The 25,880-nt window shown below is 40.1% G+C and overlaps 3 protein-coding genes across 3 annotated transcripts in view; all 3 read left to right on the plus strand.

Annotated features, from left to right (window-relative positions):
* tnfrsf11a (tumor necrosis factor receptor superfamily, member 11a, NFKB activator) overlaps positions 1-11,100 on the plus strand; it is a 15,837-nt gene extending 4,737 nt beyond the window's left edge. Inside the window, exons 2-10 of the mRNA XM_020630970.3 lie at positions 1,200-1,278; positions 1,630-1,755; positions 2,484-2,630; positions 2,727-2,817; positions 3,304-3,380; positions 3,599-3,706; positions 3,992-4,041; positions 4,434-5,361; positions 9,460-11,100. Of these exons, the coding sequence (XP_020486626.1) occupies positions 1,200-1,278; positions 1,630-1,755; positions 2,484-2,630; positions 2,727-2,817; positions 3,304-3,380; positions 3,599-3,706; positions 3,992-4,041; positions 4,434-5,361; positions 9,460-9,743 (1,890 nt within the window). The 3' untranslated portion in view covers positions 9,744-11,100. The remainder of the gene's footprint in view (positions 1-1,199; positions 1,279-1,629; positions 1,756-2,483; positions 2,631-2,726; positions 2,818-3,303; positions 3,381-3,598; positions 3,707-3,991; positions 4,042-4,433; positions 5,362-9,459) is intronic.
* Positions 11,101-12,570: 1,470 nt separating this feature from the next.
* Positions 12,571-16,142, plus strand: si:dkey-73n8.3 (uncharacterized protein LOC100150965 homolog). The gene is made up of 7 exons (XM_020630993.3): positions 12,571-12,725; positions 13,210-13,325; positions 13,630-13,785; positions 13,876-13,980; positions 14,209-14,418; positions 14,852-15,044; positions 15,702-16,142. The coding sequence occupies exons 1-7, from the start codon at positions 12,712-12,714 to the stop codon at positions 15,802-15,804; spliced, it is 897 nt and encodes a 298-aa protein (XP_020486649.1). The 5' UTR covers positions 12,571-12,711; the 3' UTR covers positions 15,805-16,142.
* Positions 16,143-18,081: 1,939 nt separating this feature from the next.
* zgc:112332 (uncharacterized protein LOC553712 homolog) lies at positions 18,082-25,227 on the plus strand. The gene is made up of 7 exons (XM_020630991.3): positions 18,082-18,216; positions 18,846-18,961; positions 21,083-21,238; positions 21,354-21,458; positions 23,582-23,791; positions 24,461-24,653; positions 24,862-25,227. Exons 1-7 carry the CDS (start codon positions 18,206-18,208, stop codon positions 24,962-24,964), a joined length of 894 nt encoding a protein of 297 aa, XP_020486647.1. The 5' UTR covers positions 18,082-18,205; the 3' UTR covers positions 24,965-25,227.
* Positions 25,228-25,880: the final 653 nt, after the last annotated feature.

Genomic DNA, 25,880 nt, shown 5'->3' on the forward strand with positions numbered 1-25,880 from the left:
TAGAAAATGAAGCTGGGACAGAGTGGAGAATGACAACGAGAGGTCGGGCTTGAACTCAGTCCGCCTGCTTGGAGGACTATAGCCTCAGTACATAGGGCGCGATCTAACCGCTTGGCCATCTGTCCCCCAAAAAGGACCAATCATTGACTGTTAAATGCTTTTAAATGCATGTAGACTTAGTGACGTCACCCATTGGTATCTGAATTGACTGGTGTTATCCAAGTCTCCAGTTTGGAAATTCTAACTAACATTTAATAAAACTAACAGGCAAAGAGGTGGAGCTGAGGTGGGCCTTAAGCATTACTGGCAAACGGCGACAACACGCCCACCTATTAGTCAACTAAGCCACGCCCCCAAAACAGATGGGTTATAAAAAAGTCACTCCCTACAGATTTTACACTTTAGAAATTAGTTAGAGATCAAAACCTTTTCCCCAGGCTGCACTTTTTGTTTTCCAGCTGTAAAATATGGGCATTTTAATATTGGGCTTTATTGGGAATTCCTTGGCTATTAGAGACAGTCTCAAGTGGACAATCAAGGAACTGTTTTTTTTGCACACACATTTGCTTAATTTATCAACATCCGAGTGAACCAAACACTGTCTTTAGAGAGGGTTTCATGGCCACTATTGCTGTGTCTACATACACTAAATCCCACATGCTGCCTCTGTAATTAACAAGCTGTCCCATTGGTTAAATTGCTGAAACAAAACCTGCAGCCAAGCGATTTATTAATCCCGAGCCAACAGCAGTTGATTGCATTTAGTTCCCCTTGGTTCTCAAATGTAACTGGGAACTATTAGGGTTTGGTTTTCTGGTTTGGAGGCTGCGCAGCGCTGTGGTCAGGTGAATTTGAGAATGTGGAAAACATTCCTTGGCATGTCTTGGAAATGTTTTATCCACCATCTTCCTGTCATTACTCACCAGCATATCAAAATATCATGTGTGGATTTGACAGATACACTTTAGAAGGACAGCCACAGAAAAGAGTGGCTATGACCGAGGAAAACTGCAAAGCGTTGAAGACAAATGGCTGTTTGTGATTAAGCAGGTCATGATATACTTTGTTAAAAATTAAAGCTCCTATTATCATTTTTATCAATGTATGGGATGTAAGTGGAATATTTTTTCAGGTCAAAATGAAATCTGAATTAAAACACAAACTAATATAGAAAACATCTTTGTCTTGATATTGTTCAGAATGCAGTCTCCAAATCTGTCCAGTGTGATGAAACTGAATACCTAAAAGGCTCCAGATGCTGCAAGAAGTGTGAACCAGGTAACACCCCCCCCCCCACACACACACACACACACACACACACACACACACACACACACACACACAAGTCTGCATATCTGGTTCACTAAGGAAGCAGCATCAAATAAAAATAGATTTCCATTCAGAAATATCCTAAATGAAAAGAGGAAGGATGTTTTAAAAAAAGGAACATTTGGTTAAAAAAAGGCCTCAGAAATGAACGTCTTCACAACCACTAATATTCACACATGGGTCAAAGTGACCTTTGATCCAATTGTCAGTTTGATTTCCTTCTGCTTTTCTCATCCTCCCTTGTTATGCTTTTATGTGGCTTGTTCAATTCATCAGACTTTCCCTTTTTTCACCCATTAGGCCGCCGTGTGTTTTCTGACTGTACTGAGTCCGAGCAGACGAAATGCATCAAATGTAATCGTGGTGAATATCAGCCTGGCTTGACTGACAAGACGCGCTGTCTTCAGCAAAAGTTCTGTGACCCAGGTCTGTATCTGCTTATTGAACAGAGTATTTCATGTCTTGAAAAGCATTGAAAGGTTTTGTACTATCACATTGAAAACATTTAAATCTACCATGATAAGCTTCAGGTGTTTTCCACACGTCTCTTTGTTTTGTTTTAAATTAAATCTACAAAACTACAATACTGTCCAACATATACACCAAGCTTAGCATTTAGTATTTGATACCCTTATTGATATATATATTTGTGTTTTCCTTGTTGCCTTCAAATATGTGGATATCGGGGTGAGTGACTCTGCACATGTTACTGTTGATGATTGAGAAACACTTCTAGTTAGACTAATTGGCCCACACCTGAGCACACGCAGTAGGTGGAGCATTGTCTTCTTAAGGTCATGGCAGGGAATAGGTTGAGAACACATTTGATAAAGGTTCAGAGACAGAAACGTTGTGATTTCTTTCCAAATAAACCGGTGATGCTAAGCAAGAGTAGTGTGTGCAATTTTTTCTTTGTAATAAGTTAAAACAATAAAAGTCTGTTTTTAATAATTCAACTAAAAGTGTCCTCCAGGAAAAATACCTCATGGACTTAAAATGTCAAAGTAAAACTGCATCATTGGGGTCATTATCAAAATGATCTGTAATCTGTCAAAGCCAAAATCAACACAATCAGCAAAACAGATACAAAGCCTGGTGCTGGAAGTTCTAGCTGCAACATCATTAGACAATAACTCCCCGTCTTTAACCTCCAGTGAAGGGTTTTCTGTCGAGGCCTGAGAACCTCATTGCAGAGGAGCCGTGTCGCTGCCGTGCTGGCCTCCAATGCTACCCCATCAACTGTGAGTACTGTGAGAGAATCCCCACCTGCAGCGCTGGATATGGACTGGAGGTGGACACTGGTGAGACACACGTAGACAAAACACACCACATTCACATGAAAGAGAAACAGCTGAGTGTCACCTGCAGATTTACTTTAATGTATGGTTTTATTCCAGAGTCTACTCATGAAAGGAAAATCTGTGTTGAATGTAAAAAAGGCTTCTTCTCTGCTGACAACAGCGTCGACCAGTGCAAACCATGGACTAAGTAAGTGTGTAACACATACACACACGCATACACACACCCTCACACACACACAAACACACACACAAATGCACATGCACATGCACATACACACACTAGAAGTTTAAGCCTTGAATCTTTAATGTCGTGAAGGGGAAATGCAGTTTGCTAGCTGTCCTCTGCCTCACCACCACCCGGCTGTTATGAGTAATACTCACACCACTTCCTCTGGAACCCTGGACCAGACACCAGCTTCCACTGTTGGCCGGATCTGTAATGATGCAGATGACGAAGACATTAAAAAAAAGGGGAGATGGGACAGAAGAATTTTGTTTTTCTCTTGATTTGCCCTTTTTTTCTGTCTTTAATCATGAAAGATCTAACTTGAAGGCAGGGAGCATTGGCTAGTTAATTATAAGTGGGAAAGGAGGACAAATGACAAAGAAGCCTCAGACTTTCCAGTTGTGCAAATATTTCTATTCACTCTTCTGATTTTATCGTTTCTTCTAGTTGTAAGGCTCAAGGCAGGCGTGAAACACAGCCAGGCAGCCCTCAGGCTGATGCAATGTGTGGACCACCTGTCTCTGGTAAGGCACACACACAATCACTGCAGACCATTCAAAGCAAATTAAATGCATTTTTATACTGCACATGGCTGTTTAAACATCCTAAACATGTAGTGTAGAGAGCTGTCAGGTTTATCGCATCTGTGGTGATATTTATGCATTGTTATGCTTCTTTGTGTATTTGGCAGACATATCTTGCTGACAGCTGATTTAAAGTTCTAAACTCTTCTTTCTTGCAGTGGCTGCGCCCTCCTGGGTGATAGTGTCTGTGTTGTCAGTCATCACTGTTCTGTGTCTCCTCATCCTGCTCCTCTTCTGCTACAAGGACAAACTCAAGTTACTCTCTGGTAAGATACAGTCATATTGATCTTTAACTTCTTCTCAGACACTTTTCTTCAGTTTACAACTGATTTGAAGCTGTCTTATATTTTAGACAATGGCTCTGAACAGATATGCATTTACATAAAGTGGTTCAGATTGAACACATATATCTCTTCACATTGAAAATAAAACAAAACATAATCATTCATTTTTAACTTTTTATGTTCACTGTTCCCAAGCCTCTCAGCAGAACAAGAAAGCATGAAGATTATTTTTAATGAAAAGTAATAAGATGTTATTTCTTCATCCAGTGAATCTACGGTCCTGTGTCCAGAATCTGAAGAGGACGAGGATACAACAGGTAAAATGGAATGTTAGTTACAAAGCAATGAAAATACACAAGTAATCATAATTATTAATTCATACGCTGAATGTATGTGTGTGCAACTAATGTTGTATACACGTGTACTGCCAACCTCGTGCATACCACCAACCTTGTATACATGTCTACCACCAACCTGCAAAAGATGAAAATTAGCCTATGGCTAAAATCTGGCATATGTACAATTTATGTTAATAAATGCGTACTATAACTATTTTTAAAGAAATTAATTCATAAACAAAGAATACATAAACAATAAAGAAATGATTGTTAAAAATTAGGAAATATTTTATTTAAAAAATGTTTACTATTCATGAACAAAAACATAGTAATTGACCTCACTTTTGTCTCCTTATGTTCTGTGGCTCTAGGATACCTTGGCCCCTCTCTACCACAGTGGAGGCCCTGGAGGCCCCAAATGCACCCCATGTGAGATGAGCAAACTCATCTGCCAAGCACCCCACAGCCCAACTGATGAGCCCCCATGCCCCTTCCCCACTGCTGCTCCTGAAGTTAAGGTCTCACTGCCCCCAACAGAGGTAGAAGAGACCAAAGCGAAGGCAGTGATGGAGGAACAGAGTGAGGGCTCTGGGGAACCCGAGGAGGTGTCAGAAGAGGAGGAGGAGGAGGTTGGGAGTGTGTCTCCTCTTTTGGTAGGCTCTTGTGTTTGTGCCATTCCAGTGCGGGAGCCATTGGAAGTAGGGGAGAACGAGGACTGTAGCCAGGTGGTGAGCTCCGGGGCTACAGGGACCTGCTCATGTGGAGGTCTAGATGGAGAGAGGGATGGAGATGAGAGTCGGAAAGAGGAGAAGAGTGACAGTTTAACTGCGGACAATAGTGAAACAAAGATAAATCCCTCCAAGAGTGAGACAGGTGTTGCTTCTCTTGTTTCTCTTTCCCCTCCTCTCCTCCACACCTCTTCTATAATCCCTCCTTCCTGTCCCATCCCTGAACTGTGTTTGCCATTGTCTCAGGCTAAGGTGAAACCAGAGTTTAAGCCTCACCTGACTGACAGGTCCCTGGTAAAACAGGAGGACTTATACAGACTGACAAGCACAGATCTCACCTCAAAAACAAACAGTGTGACCTCCCCGATGACCTCTGTCAGCCCCTTAATGACTTCAGCGTCTGTTGGAGACCTCTACCTGGACAAATCCTGTGAGGCCTCCAGCCCAGAGCAAAGCCAGGGGCTTTCCTGGGGGGAGAACAGGGGGAACAAGCTCTCTTCTGTGGAGTCAGAGCTGGATTGCTCACCCGAGAGCCTCCACAGTCAGCTGGCTGAACCAACTCTTACCTCAGGTGGGTGAAAATGTATTTTAAAACAAGGATTTGAATTGTTTGTATGGAAGCCTATTTCTGCCAAAAAAAACACAACAAAATATTTTTAATTAAAATCCTTTTGAGGTGCTTAATTAAAATGTAAAAATACACTTTTTACTTGCAATCCAATATTCTTGACCAACTTTCATTTCTTCAAAAAAAAGTAATTTAACTTGATCATTCATCTTATAGCTTAGAAAGGTTTTTTTTTTAATTATTGTTACAAACCTAATACTATAAGTGTGTTAGTTGTTACTTAAAACATCAAGTGAAAAATATTACATATAAATATAAATATTTCTTGCACTTTTCAAAAATCGGTTTACAAAATGATTTACTGACATAAAAGAAATCGCACAGTTCACTTACAAAATCAGAAACGTTACATGCATGTTACAATATACAAACATAGCAAAGAATATGAACGTGAAAACACAGGTAAGAGTTTCTGTGTGTGGATTTTGGGGACCCAAAGAAGTTGCCCTGTAAATGTGTAGGTAGTGTTTTTTGACCAAAATGTGTTTGTTCTGCTTTCTTTTAACGGTTCAAATGTATCACTCGTCGGGGATCCTTGGCAAAGTTGGCATGGAAAATGTAAAAAAAAAGAAAAAGAAAAAGAAACCTGTTCTGCAGTGTGCTGTTAATCCCTTTGTCTGACACCTACTCCCCTCAGGTGGTTCAGGCTTAAATAATAACTATATAGAAAGAAACAATATTCTTGCTGATGGTCTAGTTTGCTTTTGTAGGTTATATTAAGAAAATGATTCTGATTAAAATTGGTCAAATCCTTACAGAAGCTTCATCATTATTAATCAAGGCTATTTACACACAGATGTTTCCACTTAAACAAATATTAATATGACATGGGATCTAGAACGTCCATTTCTTAATTCTGATATAGTATTTCATTTGTTTGTCCATGAATGATCATGGACTCAAATAATATGGGAGCTATGGCGGCTTCCAGACATTTGTGTGATTATTTGCTGAAACTTAAGCTATTTTACTCTGTAAGGTTAATACAAAGATGCTATAGCGCTGGGTACATCCTGGTTATCTGATCACTCAACCCTGTCCATTAAAAGCGGTTTCAAAGTATGTATGTGTATGTGTGCTGTGCATGGGGATAACGGCTCATTGCAAAGACTGCATGAGTCCACAGTGTGCGTGTGCCAGGTTGAATCTTGTGTTCTTTGTTTGTGTAGGCAGTCACCGCCGTACTTCAACACAGTCGTACCCATACTGGAATTGATACACTTCATTGCAGTGTCCTTTTTCCGCAGAGTAGGTGGGACTGGTCACCAAGAATAACAGAATGAAATTTGTTTTGTTTTAAATGGAAAGTTTCTCCTGTCACATGGTTGAACTTGTTTTGTTCTCACAGAGACTTTACAGACAGCCAAAGCACAGGCGAAATGTCTGGGCAACAAATTTAAGAACAGTGCGATCGGGCCAACAGTAAGCTCAAACTGGGGGAATTATTAGGTGAGTATGCAGAGCGCAACCTAAAACACAGGATTCAGTTTAACCATAAGAATGAGAAATTAGTGCGACTGTTTCCAAGAAATATGTTTTATTAAAGCCAGTATTGCTAGTTGGACCACACATGCAGTAGGAACAAGATATGAGTGTTTGAAGGGCTACTGGACCACCAGAACCACACTCCTTCAGTGTTGTGTTTGTGTGTGTGTCAGTGTGAAGTATGCCATCTACAAAGCTCCTGTTTACCCAGAGTTCCATAGGGTTGCGCAAAGTGACCACAGCTTTAATTGAAGCAAGATGTGTGCAGTTTGAGTAATACTTTTAGCCTGCCCACCCTACAAAAACACACACACACACACACACACACACACACACGCATACACACTTAAACTTTGGAAGCATTTTGTTTTTACTCTCACTGATGACTGGGTACTTTAATTACACCATAGAATTTAACACCATTTCCCATCATGCAGTAATGACAGGTGATTCAATGGACTTCCCACATATGCTTCTTAGAGATCAGTCAGAGGTTTCACTTTGTCCACCTTCTATTGTTTATTGAACTTAAGTCTCACATTAGTAGCACATAAAAAGCTACTCCAAAAGCGGTTTTATCTGTTGGCCACTCAGCATCTTCACTGGAACAATGTGTTCAAGGGCACTTCAACAGTAGTGACGGCCCGGATATTTCTTGGACTAGGAGTTAAACTGGCAGCCCGCCAGGTAAAATAAGGGAGATTTTTTTTTTTTTGAAGAACTGTGTACAGTTGTGGTTTTCTTTGTGATTGAAAAAGAAGTGGGGTTCTACAGAAGTTCATCTTAAGTACTTGGTTGAAAAAGCCTGTCAGTAACACTGTGCCGATTCAATTGTAGGGCATCCAGAAAAATCAGCTTGGTATTAAGAAAGGATAAACAACAGAACCCAAGCAGATTCCTCTGCGCTTTGTTTTCAAACTTGCGGTTGAAACGACATATTTTCAAGCAAGACCCCTCCGACTGGTATTCCGGGAAAAAGCTCTCACACCGGGGAACACAGAGACACACTCCCTGTGTGTGTGTGTGTGTGTGTGTGTGTGTGTGTGTGTGTGTGTGTGTGTGTGTGTGTGTGTGTGTGTGTGTGTGTGTGTGTGTGTGTGTGTGTGTGTGTGTGCTTATGATTTGTTTGACCGTGTTTGCAACTTTATAGGGGCAATGTGTGCTTTTCAGTTTCTGTGTGTGTGTAGGAGTAGAAGCGTCTGGTAGAGCTTGTTTGCTTGCGTTTATTGTGATTATGTGTGTGTGTGTTTGTGTGTGTGTGTCTGTGCGTGCAAAATGTGTGAATAGACGAGGCATGAGCTGTGAGTCACAAGAGGGTCGGTCTGCTTGGTCTGTCAGCTGGAGAGTCAGACAGCAGGCTGGATAAAATTAGGAACCGGAGGCTGAATGTGGTGAAAGATGGCTTACAAAATAAAAAACACAGTTTATTCCCTAATTCACCTGGTTGACTGGAATTCCTAACAGAAAGCAGACATGTACAAGTTTGTACACATGTTTTGAGGGAATAATTATGTTGCAGATTTATAAATAAATCAGTAAAACCATAGAAAGTCCTGGAGAAACAGAAACATGCCACTTGATAGTATACGGGTTGGAAAGAGTTGAAAAGCTTGTATTCAGCCGTGTCTCTAAAACATAAAATCCAGGAGAAACGGCTTGTTTTTGGAAGTCTTGACTTTCTCACGCTTAAAATGTGCCGCTCTCTGAAACAAATAAGGCAGAAAGGACGTGATGTAGCGGTCCATGTCACTGCGGTCATCCTGCATTGTCATTACACCCACCGTCCATTTGTCATGTGAGGTTAGCCAAGATATAGTCCCTTCCTTGCTTACATCATAAATAAGGGAAGCTCTATGACAGTGTGTAGGCGGGAAAATGGAAGGCAGCGCTTAACACAACCATACTATATATATAGGCCATATATATATTTCTACACACTTTGCAATAAGTTGTCCTTTGTACTTGACATTTTCAGCACCAGTACGATTGGGGAGTGTTGATTCATTCACATGAAAAAAATGCTTTTGTCATACTCGCCCACATGTAGACAAAAATGTAGATATAGGCTCCCATTTTTAAACCTATTGCTAGAGATGATCCATCCATCTATCCATTCAACCATCATCTTCCTGTTTTGGGTTGTGAGAGGCTAAAGCCATCATTTGGTGAGAGATGTTTTCCTTCCATCTACTGATTCCACTCTTGACTCAATTCCTCACCGATATATAAAGTGACCCTTTGGTGCTAGTGCAAAAATTGTGTTTTATATTAGTGGAAAATACTGATTGCTAACATTGAACTAGCTTTGACTAACATACTCTCTGCTAAGACCACACTGTAGTCTTTTGTCCCATAATAAAACTGGATGGCTAATTGGTTGTGCTAATACATGATACCACACTGTCGGCAGTAACAAAGGTTAAAACCCAGTTATTAGTATCGGTGGTGATATTGGAACAGCTCTATGTTTTTTTTGTTTAACCACTCTTCCTAGGCCTTCAAGATTTCGTCTTCTCAAAAATGTTAATTCTCCCTCCCAATTTTCTTTACCTTCAGGTCAGGTGTCTGGAAACAACAACACCACCTTCATCTCCAGTGGTAAGGTCATGAACTTTAGTGGGGACGTCATCGTCGTCTACGTCAGCCAGACGTCTCTTGGAAGTGACGGGATGGAGCAGGACGCCGCCTTCGGAAGCCCCGTCCAGGAAGAGGCCAACGAGACGGCCACATTTTTCCAGAGCAGCCAGATGTCACAAGGAGACTCTTATTCCCATAGGACCTTGCAAGAAGAGACACTGCCAGTGCAAGAAGTGATGGTTGAGCGACAAATGGACAAGTGAAAAGTGACCAATGGCTGTTTATTTATTAGAACAGTGACAATGCAAAATTGACCTCTGATCGTTTGGGTTGGTTTTTTCATTTCATGTCCGAGCTACCAATGAAATTCCCCAAAATGGCTTTAAAAACACAATTCATCCACTTTACCAGCCAACCATTCAAGAACAAGGAATCAACAGCTTTATATTCTAGTGAGGCTGGTCAGTCATGGAATGATTGTCTTTCAGGGATGTGAAGCTGCCAGTTTGCATTGATCTTTCTACGGGCAACTCTAAAGTGCCTTTTGTTTTGTCTTTTCCAGTCGAAAGCTTGAGGCTTTTTCAAATGGAATCTCCCTCCATTCCAGACAATCATGGGGAATTTTGATGGGAATTGGATGTTGAAGTAGACTTCAGACTGGAAGAATGTCACATTTTTTTTATTGTTGCATGGAAATTACTATTGGGTAATAACAAAGGAGTAACTTTATTTTTCATATCCCATCTATCATCATTAAATATCCTGGGTTAACGTCTGTAGACTTTGTGTTTTTAACTGTTCTAAATTTGACATTTGGATGATTTCTAGAGTTTCCTTGCATTACAAAAATATCCACCATGTGGAAATAATTGTTTGCTCTCACAAATATCTGCCATGAAAGTAAACATTTTTATGGTAGAAAATTCAATCGATTTGCAACATTAAAACCTGGCAGGACAGGATCATAGTTATAAGATTTTGAAAAAGTGATGAAGTAAAACAATTCCCTGTTATTTTTACTTTTTTGTCCTGGTTTGCAGAGTTTAACAGGAACTTTTATTATACAATAAAGTGACACATCCAGTTTTGGAACGATTCTTTTTATCTTGTTAGATTTTATTTCTCTTATTGCACCTCAAGTGCAGTTTGTGTCTAAGAAAAATGCTATGCATTTGATAAGCTATCTTATTTTTTGGTGTGTTCTGTTTTAATTTTGTTTTAATGTACAAGCCTTAATGAAGAAAAGTAAAATGTCAGCCTGTTTATATTAAGTCTTAATTCATTTTACAAAGTTGATTGTTTATGTGATATGTCAGAAGATACATATGTGATTGATGTGTGTGTATATATTTCAAAAAGAGCTTGATGGTTTTTTTTTCTAAACATGAATGAGAAGATTTTGTGCTTCCTCTTATTTTATTTTGAGTGTGGATGTGTGAAGTGGAGCCATCAACAGCAGGCGACACTTACACACACTATAGGAGTTAAAAGGGACTGTTTAATCACCACCTCACCACATGTAAAAAAGACTTTTACTAATTATGTACACATCAATCAAAGCTGTTGCAATGAATGACTGAAAGAATATTTTGATTTGAATTAAATGTGTTTTTCATCGAATCCTGTCAGCAATGGCTGCTCTCCTGCATTCTGTGGTTTCTCTCTGTCAACTTTCCTATTCTGGGATCAAGAAATTACAGTGAACGAGGCATTTATCTCCTCAGGATGATCTATAATCTTTGTGAGGCAATGCTAATTACACATGTGGCGAGGCCTCTCTGTCTTTGTCCCCGTGTTGACAGACAGGCAGCCTTTCATCAGGCCTGGGGATGCTGAGCAGCTGTGAGGAGAAACTAATCCAGCAGTCAGACCAGCTAGCGTCACAGAGAGACCACATGAGAGACGCTGGCAGCACTCATTTAGGTCTGGTTTGGGTCAGCTGCAGTATGTTTACATATGTGTGTAAGAGTGTGCGCTTGTGTGTAAGTGTGCATCTCGTCTCGGCGTATTTTATGGTTGTTTGTGAAAACAGGAAGTTATGACTAGCTCTCACATGGTTTACATGAGACTCGGCTGGCCTGCCTGCACAGAACCGGACTGTAGATGTAAATGATAGAAGCTCAGTTTTTTTTTCTCAGCCATCCGTCCATGTGTGAGAAAACAATCTCTCACTGGACTGAACATATGTAAGTAGTTGCTGAAGACTGCCCTCTAGTGGTTACTGCATTTTAGGACGTTAAAGACATAAAATCTTAGATAAATATGGAAAAACTCTGACTTTGAAGAATAGGTTAAGACAACATAATGCCGTGTTTGTAACATTCTCATTTGACTGTATATAGTGTGTTAACACCTAATAATGCATACGAGCAATTGGCTACCACCAACAGTTTTTAAACAATATTATATGGATTATTCTTCAGCCTTAGTGTCCAATATCACCCCATTAAGAATTAAGGTTACTGGGCCTACATGCAGTAAGGTGATAACTTAGACCTTCCTGTGGAAAGCACCAGGAAATCCACATTGGTGAAATGCTGAAATTACAGTCAGCTCACCTGTGGATCCAGGTTTTCAATTTCACCTGCAGAAGCACAAAGTTAGACTAGTTAGATTTCCCCAAATGATTGTTTCTTAGGAAGCAGTTGTAGTTTCTGGTTACTTCACAGAAAAAGGGATTTTGCATGCAAGGCATGTGAGGGGCTTACATAAAAATGTCCTGAATGAAAATGTCTTTATCTGCAGGGAACATGTACTCTTTACAAATGACGGACCCCGATCACCCTTTCAAAAGAACACTTTGGACGGCATCCAGAGGGGCTAATGAAAAAAGATACATGACGTCACAACCCTTTATTATATTACCCTAGTCTATTCAAAGTTAGGTTAAATGATTAGAAATAGACAAATAGTTTTCTGTTATGTTTAATGAGGTAGAACAGTTCTTACCATGTGATTGCTCTTTATGAAGGAACTCGCTTTGACTTTCTGTCCAATTGATCAGTCACAGCAACACTTTCAACAGAGGGGGATTTGAATCTGTCCCAATACAATGTTACCCATTTTAACTGGGAATAAAGTCCTCTCTCTCTCTCTCTCTCTCTCTCTCTCATATCTGTGTCTTCATCCTCCTCAAATCTCTGGACCTCTGTCTTGTGATAACTCAAGTCAAAAAAGGAGACACTCAAATTTTAGGAGGGGTTTTGCAATTGTGCTTAAACGAAGACAGAGATGCAAGCGATCAGGTAAGAAACTTGTATGAATAATAGGATATCATCAACAAAGAAAAGAAACTAGAAGATATAAGTGGAATAGTCTCTGTTAAGAAATGCTTTTTTTTCAAGTCCCTTTTTTAGTGCTTCATACAAAGGGCACATAGAATTCATCCAAAAATGTGTTTTAGTAATCACTCTGATTTTCCAAGATTTGACCAAAAGATGGGTGGGGATGGTTTCTAAAGGTCAGTTCTTAAATGTCAAGTAAAGTCACTTCAAATGTCTGACTTTTTTTTTTTTTTTTTTTAGCATTTTCTTATACAGTATAATGTCAGTGGTTTCAGGAACTGTTCTTTTTTCAAACCTCATCCACCTTGTAATTTATTTACAGAGGGATAAAACCTCGCATGAACAAAAATATTTTGCCTTTGCATTTCATCATCCTGTTCCTCCTGTGTTAGGAGCCCTCTTAAAATTGTTCTTATTGTTCATGCCTCCAACCCTGGTTTCTTAGGTCTCTGTTTGTCACAAAATGGTCCTCAGATGTGAATCTAGATGGGAAGACTGCTCTAGTAACAGGGGCCAACGTTGGAATAGGCAAAGAGACGGCTAAAGACCTGGCTGGCAGAGGCAAGCAAACAAAACAACATGTTTAAAGGCAGATAAATAAGTTTACCTAAAGGATCTTTGAGTTATTCTCTTGTGCTGTGTGACTCAGCATTACAGTGTGGGGAGTTTTTCTTTTAAGCTAACAAGCTCAGAAGAATAACAAATATAATGAGCTGGATCATGTAACAAACTGCTGAATTAAGTTTAATAAATGAGGCTAAAAAACAGTGGAAAGCAGAACGAAGGGCTGGCATTAAAAAGAGTAACTGCTTCAAAACATATATGGAGATATTTTAAAAAAGCTTGATAGTCTGAATCTTTGTAGGTGCACGGGTGATTTTGGCCTGCAGAGACATGGTGAAGGCAGAACAAGCTGCCCGTGACATCATGAGGGAGGTGAAGGGAGCCAAAGTAGTCGCCAAGCAACTGGATCTGGCTGACACCAAATCGATCTGCCAGTTTGCAGAGAACGTCTACAACAGTGGGTGACACATACACAGAGGCACAAAGTACAAAATACAGTTCATATTTTAAGGATTATAATGCAGGTGACTTTTATTTTGTTTTCCAGCTGAGAAGGCTCTTCACTTCCTGATCAACAACGCAGGCGTGGCTATTTGTCCTTATGGCCTCACAGCGGATGGACATGAAATGCAGTTTGGAGTCAATCACTTAGGTATGAGACTGAAAAAAAAGATGGAAACCACTTCTGTGGACAGGAATCCTGGGGTTTTCTTTCTGATTTAATAACCTAAATTGGTATGCCTTGGCTGCTTTTCATTCTACAAAATGAAGTAGAAAAATCAGCTCAAATTGGGGCCCCAGTTTAAAATGTGCTCCTTGTAGAATTTGACTCAACTCCAAGCTGTTTTTTTTCCCCCTCACTACTCTCACTCATCTTCAGGTCACTTCTTCCTGACCTTTCTGTTACTGGACCTGCTGAAGCACTCCGCCCCATCTCGGGTCATAAACCTTTCCTCAGCGGCTCACAATATGGGGAAGATCGAGTTTGATGACCTGAAGGGGGAGAAAGACTACCACCCTGTTAGGGCGTATGCACAGAGCAAGCTGGCAAATGTCCTGTTCACCAGAGAGCTGGCCAAAAGGACTGAAGGTAGTATATCTGCTTCTTAATGTCTCTTTCTGTGCTCCTTTGTTACTTTCCCTAAAAAAATGTTAAAAAAAAAATGCATAAAGAATCAATCTGTAACTCTTGCCTTCGTGACAGTCTCATGCCTCAACCACAACCCCTCTGGGCAAAGAACAGAGCGGGGAGGAACATTTTTGCAGAAAAGCCATTTCTCCTTGAAGAAATCAATCAATACTCCACTAATTTCACTTTTGTTGCCATTCTCACTTTGAGTCTACAAGTATTGACAAGTATTGTCATGATGTGACAAACTAACACAGTTGTGTGCACATGTAACATTGTGTGCCATTGACTCTGATGGAGATGTTTTGCAGTTGTCACTTGACTTTCTGAAATGAACCAGTGTTTGATCCACATCAGCTATTTTGAGGATGAGCTCTGTGTCTTTCCCCTTCAGCTCTCGGTGTGACTGCCTATGCTGTGGACCCTGGTATGGTGAACACTGAGATAACAAGGCACTTCAGGCGCCCCATAATGGATTTAGTCACAACCTTCAAATTTCTGAGCAAAACCCCAGCAGAGGGAGCCAGAACCACCATCTACTGCACCGTCACCCCGGAGAACCTGCTGCCCACTGGAGGATACTACAGGTCAGTGTGGAGTGCTGTTGAATTGACCGCGTTACTCGAGACCATTTGGTTTCAATCAGGCAGAGTAGTTAACAAGCAGCTACCAGACAGCATAACACCATGACACAATGAAACAACCGGATGTCTTCTTTGAAAGTGAAGAGTATCCAGGTACTGAATCGCTCATTATAATATTAATCAGAAGATGTCAGCAAAAAAAATAATCAACCAACTACATTGAAGTGGAATGTGAGGGATTAAAAGTCCAAGCACCTGTAGAAACCTTTATTCATCAATTATTTACCTTTTACATGTTTGTATCCTCCCAGTAAACTTTCAAGCTGTACAAATTTAAATGTCTAATTCCAACATGTGTTTTTATTAGACATTCACATATTATATCTGCATTTTACCTGAATTTCAAACTGTACTTCCAGTATTTTTTACGAGCATATAATCCAGGTTGATACATTTAGCTGGTGGCGGGGGAGAGCAATAGGAAACATGTGCCTAGACTATGCTTTGTCAATTGGTTTCAAAAATTCAATAAAATAATCCCTGAGAATTTAATCTTGTTTGCAAAACTATGTGACCATTTCAAAGTTACATTCCTGTCCTTGCGGGGACTGTAAGCACTCATATCCTTGTAATGTAATGTAAATACTCATATCCTTACAGGGACTGTGCGCTTGCAAAGAGCTGCTGGGCAGGTCAGGATGATGGCACTGCCTTGAAGCTGTGGGCTGTGAGCTGCCAGATGCTTGGCATCCGCTGGAGATAACTTACATTATGCTTTTCTTCATGCATTAAAGCAATACTTATTTGCAGATGCACTGACACCCTGGATTTACAAATTTTATGCTATTGCTAAGTTGAATGGTGAATATGGTGAACTAATGTGTTTGTGGTGGACAAATAAAAGTGCACGTAGATAGAAATGCAAATGCTTTGGTGAATGCTGAAAATGTAATTTGTGAACTAAGATTGAAACAAGAGTCTAAAGAACTCATTGTGGTAAAGTTTGATTTCTAAACTTGTAAAAGCTGTGATGATATTGGAGATGATGGCGAGCTGCTGAAAATAAAAATGTCACTGATTAAATCCAAACTGCTGAATGTTCATGTTTGTTTTATTTTGACTCAAATATGCTGAGGTATAAATAAAAAGAATAACCACATAATTATTCAATATTTAAAAGTACTTTTTAATGTTCAATTAAAATTTTTATTTTAAAAATGTAATTTTAATTTAAAAAAATAAAAACTTCTACTGATGCCAGCAGGCTATTGGACCTCTCCAAGCAGCCTCGACATTACTGCCTGCAATTCAAGCGTTGAATTAAGGTGAGTGTTTTCACATTTCGACCTTCCTGGTAGCCCTGCGTTGTCACATTCAGCAGTGGTGGAAAAAAACCTTATTTTCCTAAGAATTTAACTACTTGAGATTAGCCATTTTGGTGCCCTAGGCAAGATTTCAGCAGTTGTCCCTTATATTGCAGACAGTTTGACCACCAAAGACAATATTCATCCACTTAAGAAAACTGGCTTACAGCTTTATATTTAATAGAATGTCTTTATTTAAAAAATTAAAAAATACTTATAGACAAACGTTTATAAAATGGTAATAACACTAATATATATATATAAATACAAAATAAAATAAATACAAATAACTAGTGTAACAGAACAAACAATACCAAACAGTTTAGGGAGCAGAAGTGGTCACAGGCAGCCCAGGGACAGCAGGGGATGGATTTAAATGTTTCTGATTGCATCTGGAGAGAGAAGATGAGCATTTGTGAAACAATCTGCATTTTATGATATAGTGTTTTATTTAAATATTATTTTCTCTTCTGAGCAGTACAGAAAACTCAACTCAATAGCTTTCCATTCAACCAGACCTACAGCATGCACACATATCTATTCAGTGAGGACTTCAACCAGACCTACAGCATGCACACATATCTATACAGAGAGGACTTCAACCAGACCTACAGCATGCACACATATCTATACAGAGAGGACTTCAACCAGACCCACAGCATGCACACATATCTATTCAGTGAGGACTTCAACCAGACCCACAGCATGCACACATATCTATTCAGTGAGGACTTCAACCAGACCCACAGCATGCACACATATCTAAAGAGCTTAAAACTATTAATGACAACAGGAGGAGGAAAATAAACATTTTAATCGACGAGGGTGAAAGTACAGAGATGTCAATAAATATATAAGTAGGTTTTGTGTCCTAAACAACGTAGCCTACTATACAAAAGAAGAAGTGTATTACTTACACTGGTTATTTTCTTAACATGAATAATCTTAACCTAATAAAAGTACAGTGGAAATAACTGATGTTAACTGGAGCTAGGAAACACTGACGTTACTCTCATCGATCATAAGCTATCTTAACTACAACAGATAAATCATTGATCCGTGCAGCATGTTGCCTCTGTGTCTTTTTCACATTTTTCCTCCTCTTCTTTTTTTTTCGTCCCTGGGCTCCCGAGGGCTTTGTTATTGTTTTTTTTTACATCACGGATGTTTATAAACTTCATGTTAATCGGTGTGGTCAGTGTCACTCACTTCTAATAAGTCACCTGCCCTCCTCCTCCACAACGAGCAGGTAACAAGCAGCTGTATTGTGATGCGCCGGGCCAAGCAGGAGACAAGAAAATAGAGCCTTTTTAAATATGTGATAGTTGTGTTTTCATGGCTTCTTTTGGATCATAACTAAATAAAAGCATGAAAATGATATTAGATAAATAATATTTAGTGATATTCAAACGCATTTTTCCTTCTATTTCTTCTTCTTATCTTCAACTTTTCTGCAGCACTCATTCCTGGATGGCGCCCCTATTTGCCTATACTGCCTATGCCACGGGCCGGCCCTGCTTGAGACCTCCTACACCTCTCTTCAATCATCAGGCAGCAGGAGACAGCTGGAGTGCCGCCTGCTTCCCAAGAGCGTGAACTTGTGAATCAATTATACGTCAGCTCGCGCCTGATTGGTCCAGCCGTGATATTGTGATGACGCGGTGGGCGGGGCGGAGGATGCATGACAGGCACGGACTCCGTTGATGAACTGTGTCAGAGAGCGCTGAGGGAGGTAAATTCATTTCTTGCTAAAGTGGCTCACTTGATCCTGGGGTGGAAATTTAAGGCTCTTGAGGAAGAATGTACTTCAGGTAAGAAGAAATACAGAATACAGAAAATGAGGCAAATGTTAGATGGCTGGCAATTGTTGTAGCAGGAATGTCAGAAATTTCAGGGGAGGGGGCGAGGGGGTTACACTTCACCCTTCCAGGCAGATTTGGCAACAGATTAGACTTGTCGATCCTGGTCGTTTTTCTGTGCCTGCTAATTATTTGTGTCGAGAGGATTTGAAAAAAACTGTTGATTGCGACCTCCTCATTGGTTTTGCTTCTTTTAATCTGTTGCACTGATTTTGAACATAACATTTTCAGGAAATTAAAAATGAATGTTGTCATCATATTAACAACTAGTAAATGTAAACACCGACTAATTATTATGTGTACAAGAAGCATGCTTTAAAGTAGCAAAAATATGCCAACATGGCACTGTTAAAAGAGTCACCAGTGTTAGGGGTTTGTTGATCAATTTAGTGGTTAAATTCCATACAGGATCACATTTTAGACTGAATGTGTACAATCTGACAAATCAGATTACTGAAACAAACAGCAGTGGGGATTAGAAACGTTCCAGTTGATTTTAAAGGGACATACAAAAATCTATGAAATGTATATATTTGTGAGTCTTTCTTCTATTGACGCTTTGCTTGCTGTGTGTTGTTCAGGAGTGTGTGCTGTAACCGCTGGTCATCTGAAGAGAGGTTGGATGGAAAAACAGTCATCATCACGGGGGCCAACACTGGTATTGGAAAAGAGACTGCCAGGGACCTGGCAGGGAGAGGTACTGCCCAGGCTTGTCAGGCTGTGTGTGTATGTCCCCACCTGCATCAGTCTATACTCACAGTGATGCATGTTAAATTTAATTTTCCCTACTTAAACATCCCCCTTTCCCCCCCCCCTGGAGTTAAGCACGTCTAATACGGGGGTGGTTTAAAGCTACAAAGCGTGATCTTTATGTGTGCACTCGGTCCTCAGACCTGCACCATACAATCAGGTTTAATCCCACTTTTTTTTTTTTTTGGCTTATTCGCTTTGTTTATACCTTGTTTGTTTTTATGGGAATAACCTCAAACATGTTTCAAGCTCATCACATTAGGTAGATGAAAAAGAAAAAAGGGACTGAGGCTGTGTTAACCAAATGAGCGTCCTGTTTAACACTTCACCAGTTCAAGTGATGGAAGACAGATGAGGCATCCAGGGGACAGAGGGAGCATTGTGAGGGTCCGCTCCCCTCCTGAGCCAGACAGGAAACAAAAAGACATGGGAGGGTGCACCCAAAAACACACACACACACACACACACACACACACACACACACACACACACGAACACACAATCACACACACACACCACACACACACACACACACACACACACACACACACACACACACACACACACACACACACACACACACACACGAACACACAATCACACACACTGCAATTTTGATTTAGTCTGTTAATTTAGTAAGCACTTGAAATGTAAAACGAGAAAAGGACAGGATAAGAGAGACTGCTCACTACCAGAGGAAACATATAATCCTGTCGTCCTTGTTTCTGGAGACTGCCCTGTCTGTTTACTGTATAATGTCCCAGTTAATATAGATCCTGCAAAAAAAAAAAAAAACATGATGACATAATGATTAGATTAGCAGGGATTCATATTAGAAGGTGTTTCCTTGGGTGCTGTATCAGTCAAATCTAACTGAATCTCAACTGTCTCCAACATTTACTTGTTTGGGTTTTGCAGACATTTTCCTTGTTGACAAAGTGAAATGTGAATATTTACTCATCCTTGTCAAAAGTTAATGTTTGAAAAGGGAAATGAGCAAACACTGTTACAATAACATGTTAGTTAGACTGAAATTATTATTTGCATTTTCTCAAATCTGCATACTGACATTATGTATGCATGCAGAACACTGTGTACTCATCTTGCTGCATGCTCTTTAACTTCACGCAGCATTAACACTCCATTCTCACTTTTTTATTTAATTTTGTCTTTAATAGGGTGAACTAAGCTAACAGGGAAATGTGGGAACAATTGTGTTTTCCCATATGGCAACAGCAGGGGCGAAACAAAGACTCTGATGGGAGACAGACGCTCCGCTCCAACTGATTAATGGCTCTCCTCTTTCATAATTGCCGGGCACAGCAGCTACTTTGTGTGTGTGTGTGTGTGTGTGTGTGTGTGTGTGTGTGTGTGTGTGGCGTTGTTGGGGGGGAGTTGTCTTTCCATGTAGTGTTTGTTTGTGTGGCCATGCATGTTTAGTTAGTGTGTGTGTGCTTGTGTATGCTTGTGTGTGTGTGTGTGTGTTTGCTGTCCAAGCCCCCTTCTCTGGGCTCATTAAGGAGAACGCAGCGTAATTTGCGTCAGAGGTGAATGAGAATGACACAGCTGAGAGGGTCTTGTGTTCATGTGAGCGGGGCATTTGGCTAAATGAATGAGAGTTTAGAGAATGTTAGAGGAGAATCAAAGCACACGCACACACCCACACACCCACACACCCACACACCCACACACATTTTCTCCCTCCTTCATTTGAGTAGGTAGCTTTGTATGCAGACAAATGTACAATGCTTTTGTAATTTTGAGTTTGCAAACTTGAAAGGATGTTAACCTAATTAACTTAAAGTACTGGTAAGTGCCTTCATGTCTGATTGTTAAAATGCCTGGTTATGTCTGATTATTGTCAAGTTTATATCGTTTACTTGAATCACAAACATAAAACCTAAACTTCAACAAGAGTCTGCCAACTAACCATGGGTTCATGTTTTTTAACTTGTTGATTCTTGAACCTCAAGTTTTGAGTTCTGTTGAGCTATACGTTCTAAAACGTGGCAGGAAACTGAGAACATAACAACAATTAGGCCTTCTGTCATTTTCTCGTTTTCTTTAGGCGCACGTATCATCATGGCATGCCGGGACCTGGAGAGGGCAGAGGAGGCACGGACAGAGATTTTGGAAGACACGGGAAATGAGAATTTGGTGATCAGGAAACTCGATCTTTCTGACACCAAATCCATCAGAGCATTTGCTGATCACATCAACAAAGGTATTTAATTAACCATTGATTACAATCCGACCCAAAATATCTGTCTGCCATTTAATTAATACATGATTCTTGATTATCACTGACTTTTTCCTCTCTCTTTTTGTGAATGTTTCAGAGGAGAAACAAGTGAATATCCTGATAAACAATGCTGGCATCATGATGTGTCCTTACTCCAAGACTGCTGACGGGTTTGAAATGCAGTTAGGGGTCAATCATTTGGGTAAGTCATTCATCAAGAAAAAAAAATGTGCACCCTTATCAAGCTGTAAACACATTGTACAACCAGTCAGACCAATACAAGCTGCTTTCTTTATTGTGTGAGTTTTCTCAGAATTGAACAATGGCTCACTTCCAAATGATCTACGCATCGGTGGTATTTTTGTCACTGGCTGAGAAACACTGGAACATGTGTGAACTGTGCTCGCACATGGTTACCACACACGTGAACACGTTCCTGTACAGTCAAAAACATCCGCTACATGTACACATGTTCTGCCTTTTGTTTAGGTCAACAGTTAGACAGGAAAGGCAGAACAATAGTTAGGACATCAAGATTCCTTCAGAGAGTTCAAATGTTAACATAAAGGGCCGTTCCACTCTGTTTGACACAGAACAGTCTTTAAAAAGCAGATTTGTGCGTGTGTTTCTTGATAATTGTCGCACCACATGGATGATATTATGCTTTAAAGAGTTATGTTGGATACAGTGGGCGAGTAGTTGATCATTTCTTGGAGTTATCTATTTTTTCTGGATTGTAACACAATGTGAATCCGTACTTATTAAGAGACTGAGGGAATGGTGAACACAAGCATAATGTTTGCAAGAACAGGTCGGGTAGTAGTTTGCCACTTCCATTTGTTGTGCATGCAAAGAAGAATTAAAGAAGACGAGAGTAACATATCTGTTTGTGTCATGGCGGCCATGTCTGGTCCCTGACCTGGAATGGCAACCATTGCAACCATTTGTGACTCTAGCATTGCATCAAATCCAAAGTGTACTACGAAATGCAGAAACACGCAATTTAACAACACAACAACGCTGCATTGATGTTTAGCCATCACTACGTCTTTGTGCTGCTTCCGCAGTGGCGTAATATTGGTGTCCTTGTGTGGCATATTTACAATGAGTTGCAGTGTTGTGAAAGCCCGAGAGGCACGGCATCTAAACAAAAAGCGGGGAATCACATAGACTCAAACTGAGGCATGCGCACACACACACACACACACACACACACACACACACACACACACACACACACACACACACACACACAGACACACACACACACACACCGGACTCTGTTCCACCTTGCCGACTTCAGCCTCTGTTCCTACCTCCGATGCCAGCTCAGAGGTGGAACGACTTCCCCCCCAGCATTCCACCTCTGCACGTTATACACTGCAGGCGAGGCGTAACAGGCATAAATATCCCACTTTGAACTGGAAGTATGTGAGCAGCTGAAGTGAGTTAGTGATTGAAAGAAAGACAGATTTGCACAAAGACCATCTTCAGATGAATAAACAAAAGGGAGGAGGGGGGAATAGTTTGGCCCATTTCCTTTTGATTTCAATATTATACATTTGAATACTATTCAGATAAAAATAATTTCAGTGATAGTTATTGAGGAATTGCAGCAATGCTGTAGGTCCACATTGAGGGTACTTTATGGGGACTCTCTGCTCAGACACATAAAATCCTAACACAGGCTACAAGACTGTCAGTGCAGTGACAATACTATTTTTACACATGAGAAACACAGCAGCAGTATGAGGACTCGAGATAGCATCCTGTTGGCACAGTCAGTGGTGATGTCTCATACTGTGTTACAGCTCCAACCGTCACAAGGCTCTATTCAGAGTCCTTTTTTTTTTTTTCAAAAAAGTTAACGTTGTGTGGCATGTTTTATGAGTTGGTGGTGGATTTTTTGTTGCCGATACAAACATGTGAACCCTCGTATTTAAGTTGATGAATTAACAACAGCATTTTGCTAGTACAGATTAAATTAGGCCATAAGTAGAGTATGTGTCGCTCGAGGGTTTCTTCTTTTTGAGGCCTGGAGTGCATGATGGAGATGGTATTATATATTCAGTGAACAGGTTATGAGTGGGAAGTGGTGATAATGGTGTCACATTAAATGCTTCATCTTTATATCAGCATCATGGCATATCAAAATCTGTTTATATCTGAGCTTCAGGATACGATTTTCAAACCTCTTGATGAGTAAAAATCCATGACAGGGTTGTGTTATAATGATTTTTTGTGAAATGTATTTTGTTAGCATGAGACAGTGGACAGCATAAGTGGGTTTCTTCTTCTTCACTTTCTGCTGTTCTGATTCCTCAGGTCACTTCCTGTTGACTCACCTGCTGCTGGACCTCATGAAGCGCTCAGCCCCTGCCCGTGTTGTTGTAGTCGCATCAGTGGCCCACACCTGGACCGGCCTGCGTCTGGACGACATCAACAGTGAGAGGAGTTACGATACCATGAAGGCCTACGGACAGAGCAAGCTGGCTAATGTCATGTTTGCTCGCTCGCTTGCCAAACGGTTGCAAGGTGATGGTCATGTTTTCAACACCAACATGCATTAAAAAAAGACATTGTGTTGGGAAAATCTTAACGTAGTCTTGATGGCTAAAATCTGATGGGAACATTTATTATTGTTAGAGAGAGGAAGAGCCTTTGTGGTTACTGCCAAAATATGCGAGTCAGGAAATCAGAGATTTAGTCAGTTTTATACTGGACAGCTTGCAAAAGTATTCATCTTTATTTGGTTGACTTTTTTTTCCCTCTGTGGAAAGACTTCAATGACAGATTCCAGATTTTCACTGGAAATTATCATGCTGTTGCCTTGATCCTTTTTTGTCTTTAATAGCAAAAAAATCAATTTAATATGACAACCCTGCAGTCTAATGCATTCTCCAGATGTGGAGTATTTTTCTTTTAGCTTTGAAACATAGAGAGTATACTGTGGTAATACAATAGAAGGAAGGGATGGCATTGAACAAGAAGAAGATAGTATGGCTGAAAAGACTGTTCTTTGTTTTAGTCACACTTTTCTCAGTCTCCCGTATAGCAGCTGTTTGGAAAAGACCTGCACATCGCTCCGAAATATGTGCAAATCATAGCAGTGTGTGCATATGTTAATAACATTCTTGGTCATACTTGTTTGAATTATGTCAACATTGTTTTGCATCTGTGTGGGCGCTTGTATCTGTGCTGCAGGTACAGGAGTGACTGTGTTCTCTCTGCACCCGGGGGTGGTGCAGTCCGACCTGTGGAGGCACCAGCACCAGTGCATACAGGTGGCAGTGAAAATTTTCCGGATTTTCACCAAGACCACAGTGGAGGGAGCACAGACCACCATCTACTGTGCTGTGGAGCCCCGCCTGGACAGCCTGAGCGGAGGGTACTTCAGGTACACACACACATTATTTCAGCCAAACTACAATTGGTTATAAAGAGCCTTTTTTTAATGCTGGCTTCATACTGTGTGATATAACTACCTGCTGACTCACAAAAATGAGATACTTCATGAGGCTGAGGGTTAACAATGTGACTCTTTTTAACACTGCCGCAAATGCAGCACACAGTGTTTAACGGTCCATCTGTTTTTCCATGCTCAGTGACTGTGCTCCTGCTGCGTGTTCCAGGGCTGCTTCTGATGACGACGTGGCCCAAAAACTGTGGGACATCAGCTGCAACATGCTCGGTATCACGTGGCAGTGAAAAGTGGCAAAAGCTGTGCAGTAGAAGGACACCCTTTTATGTATCTGTAAATATAAACTTTATGACTCTGGTCCCTCAAAAGTCCAGTGTGAGAGTCAGTAGATCACTGTCAAGAGCTCTTTTTAATTATAAAAAATATCAAAATGAATCTTTTAATTTAGTTAAATTGTATTTATCAAACAAGGTTGCATGATTTTTTACATATATTTCGTACTGTTTGTTGGTATATATCCTTATTAAAGACTTTGTTTTGAATTTCAAAAGTGTGAAAGAAAAGCTTTCAAATGTATTTTTACTGTACATCTAGAATGAGTATTCTAAACTCTAGATACTCGTGTTTGAATCCTGCTGCCTGTAGCATACTGGAGTATTGTTCTCTACTTTTCTAACTAAATGTACCACTATAATAGGTAAACAGTGGTATTTTGCTGCTTTGGCAGTTTGGTAGAAAACAAAGTTCATGAGAACTCAAACTTCTATTTCGAAACTTCATCTTAATCTAAATCACATGAGGGATTATTAAAGACTAAAGGAATGTGGTTTAAGCAAGGGTTGGGGTAACAAGTCGGATCAATGCTCCCTCAAAGCAATGTATGTAGGCCCATATGTTTTAGATAAATGAATACCCAAAAGCCAAAATACACCATCGCAAAGCTGTCCTGTTTTCATGACAACAAAAATTATTTTATTTTTCTAAATTAATTTTACTCATTAATTTACAACCATGATTTACATTTACAATTTGGAACATTAAGTTAATTATTACAGAGTGAGGAATTTTTTTAATCGGACACCAAAAATAAATGCTATAAGTTTTATTTAGCCTTCCTTTGTATCAGTGAAGATCTCATTTCTGCTTTTCTGTGAAACAAACATATTCTAGTAAAGTAATAAAGTAGTCACAATTATTCAAAGG

Source organism: Labrus bergylta, chromosome 20, assembly GCF_963930695.1.
Source record: "Labrus bergylta chromosome 20, fLabBer1.1, whole genome shotgun sequence".
Lineage (NCBI taxonomy): Eukaryota > Metazoa > Chordata > Actinopteri > Labriformes > Labridae > Labrus > Labrus bergylta.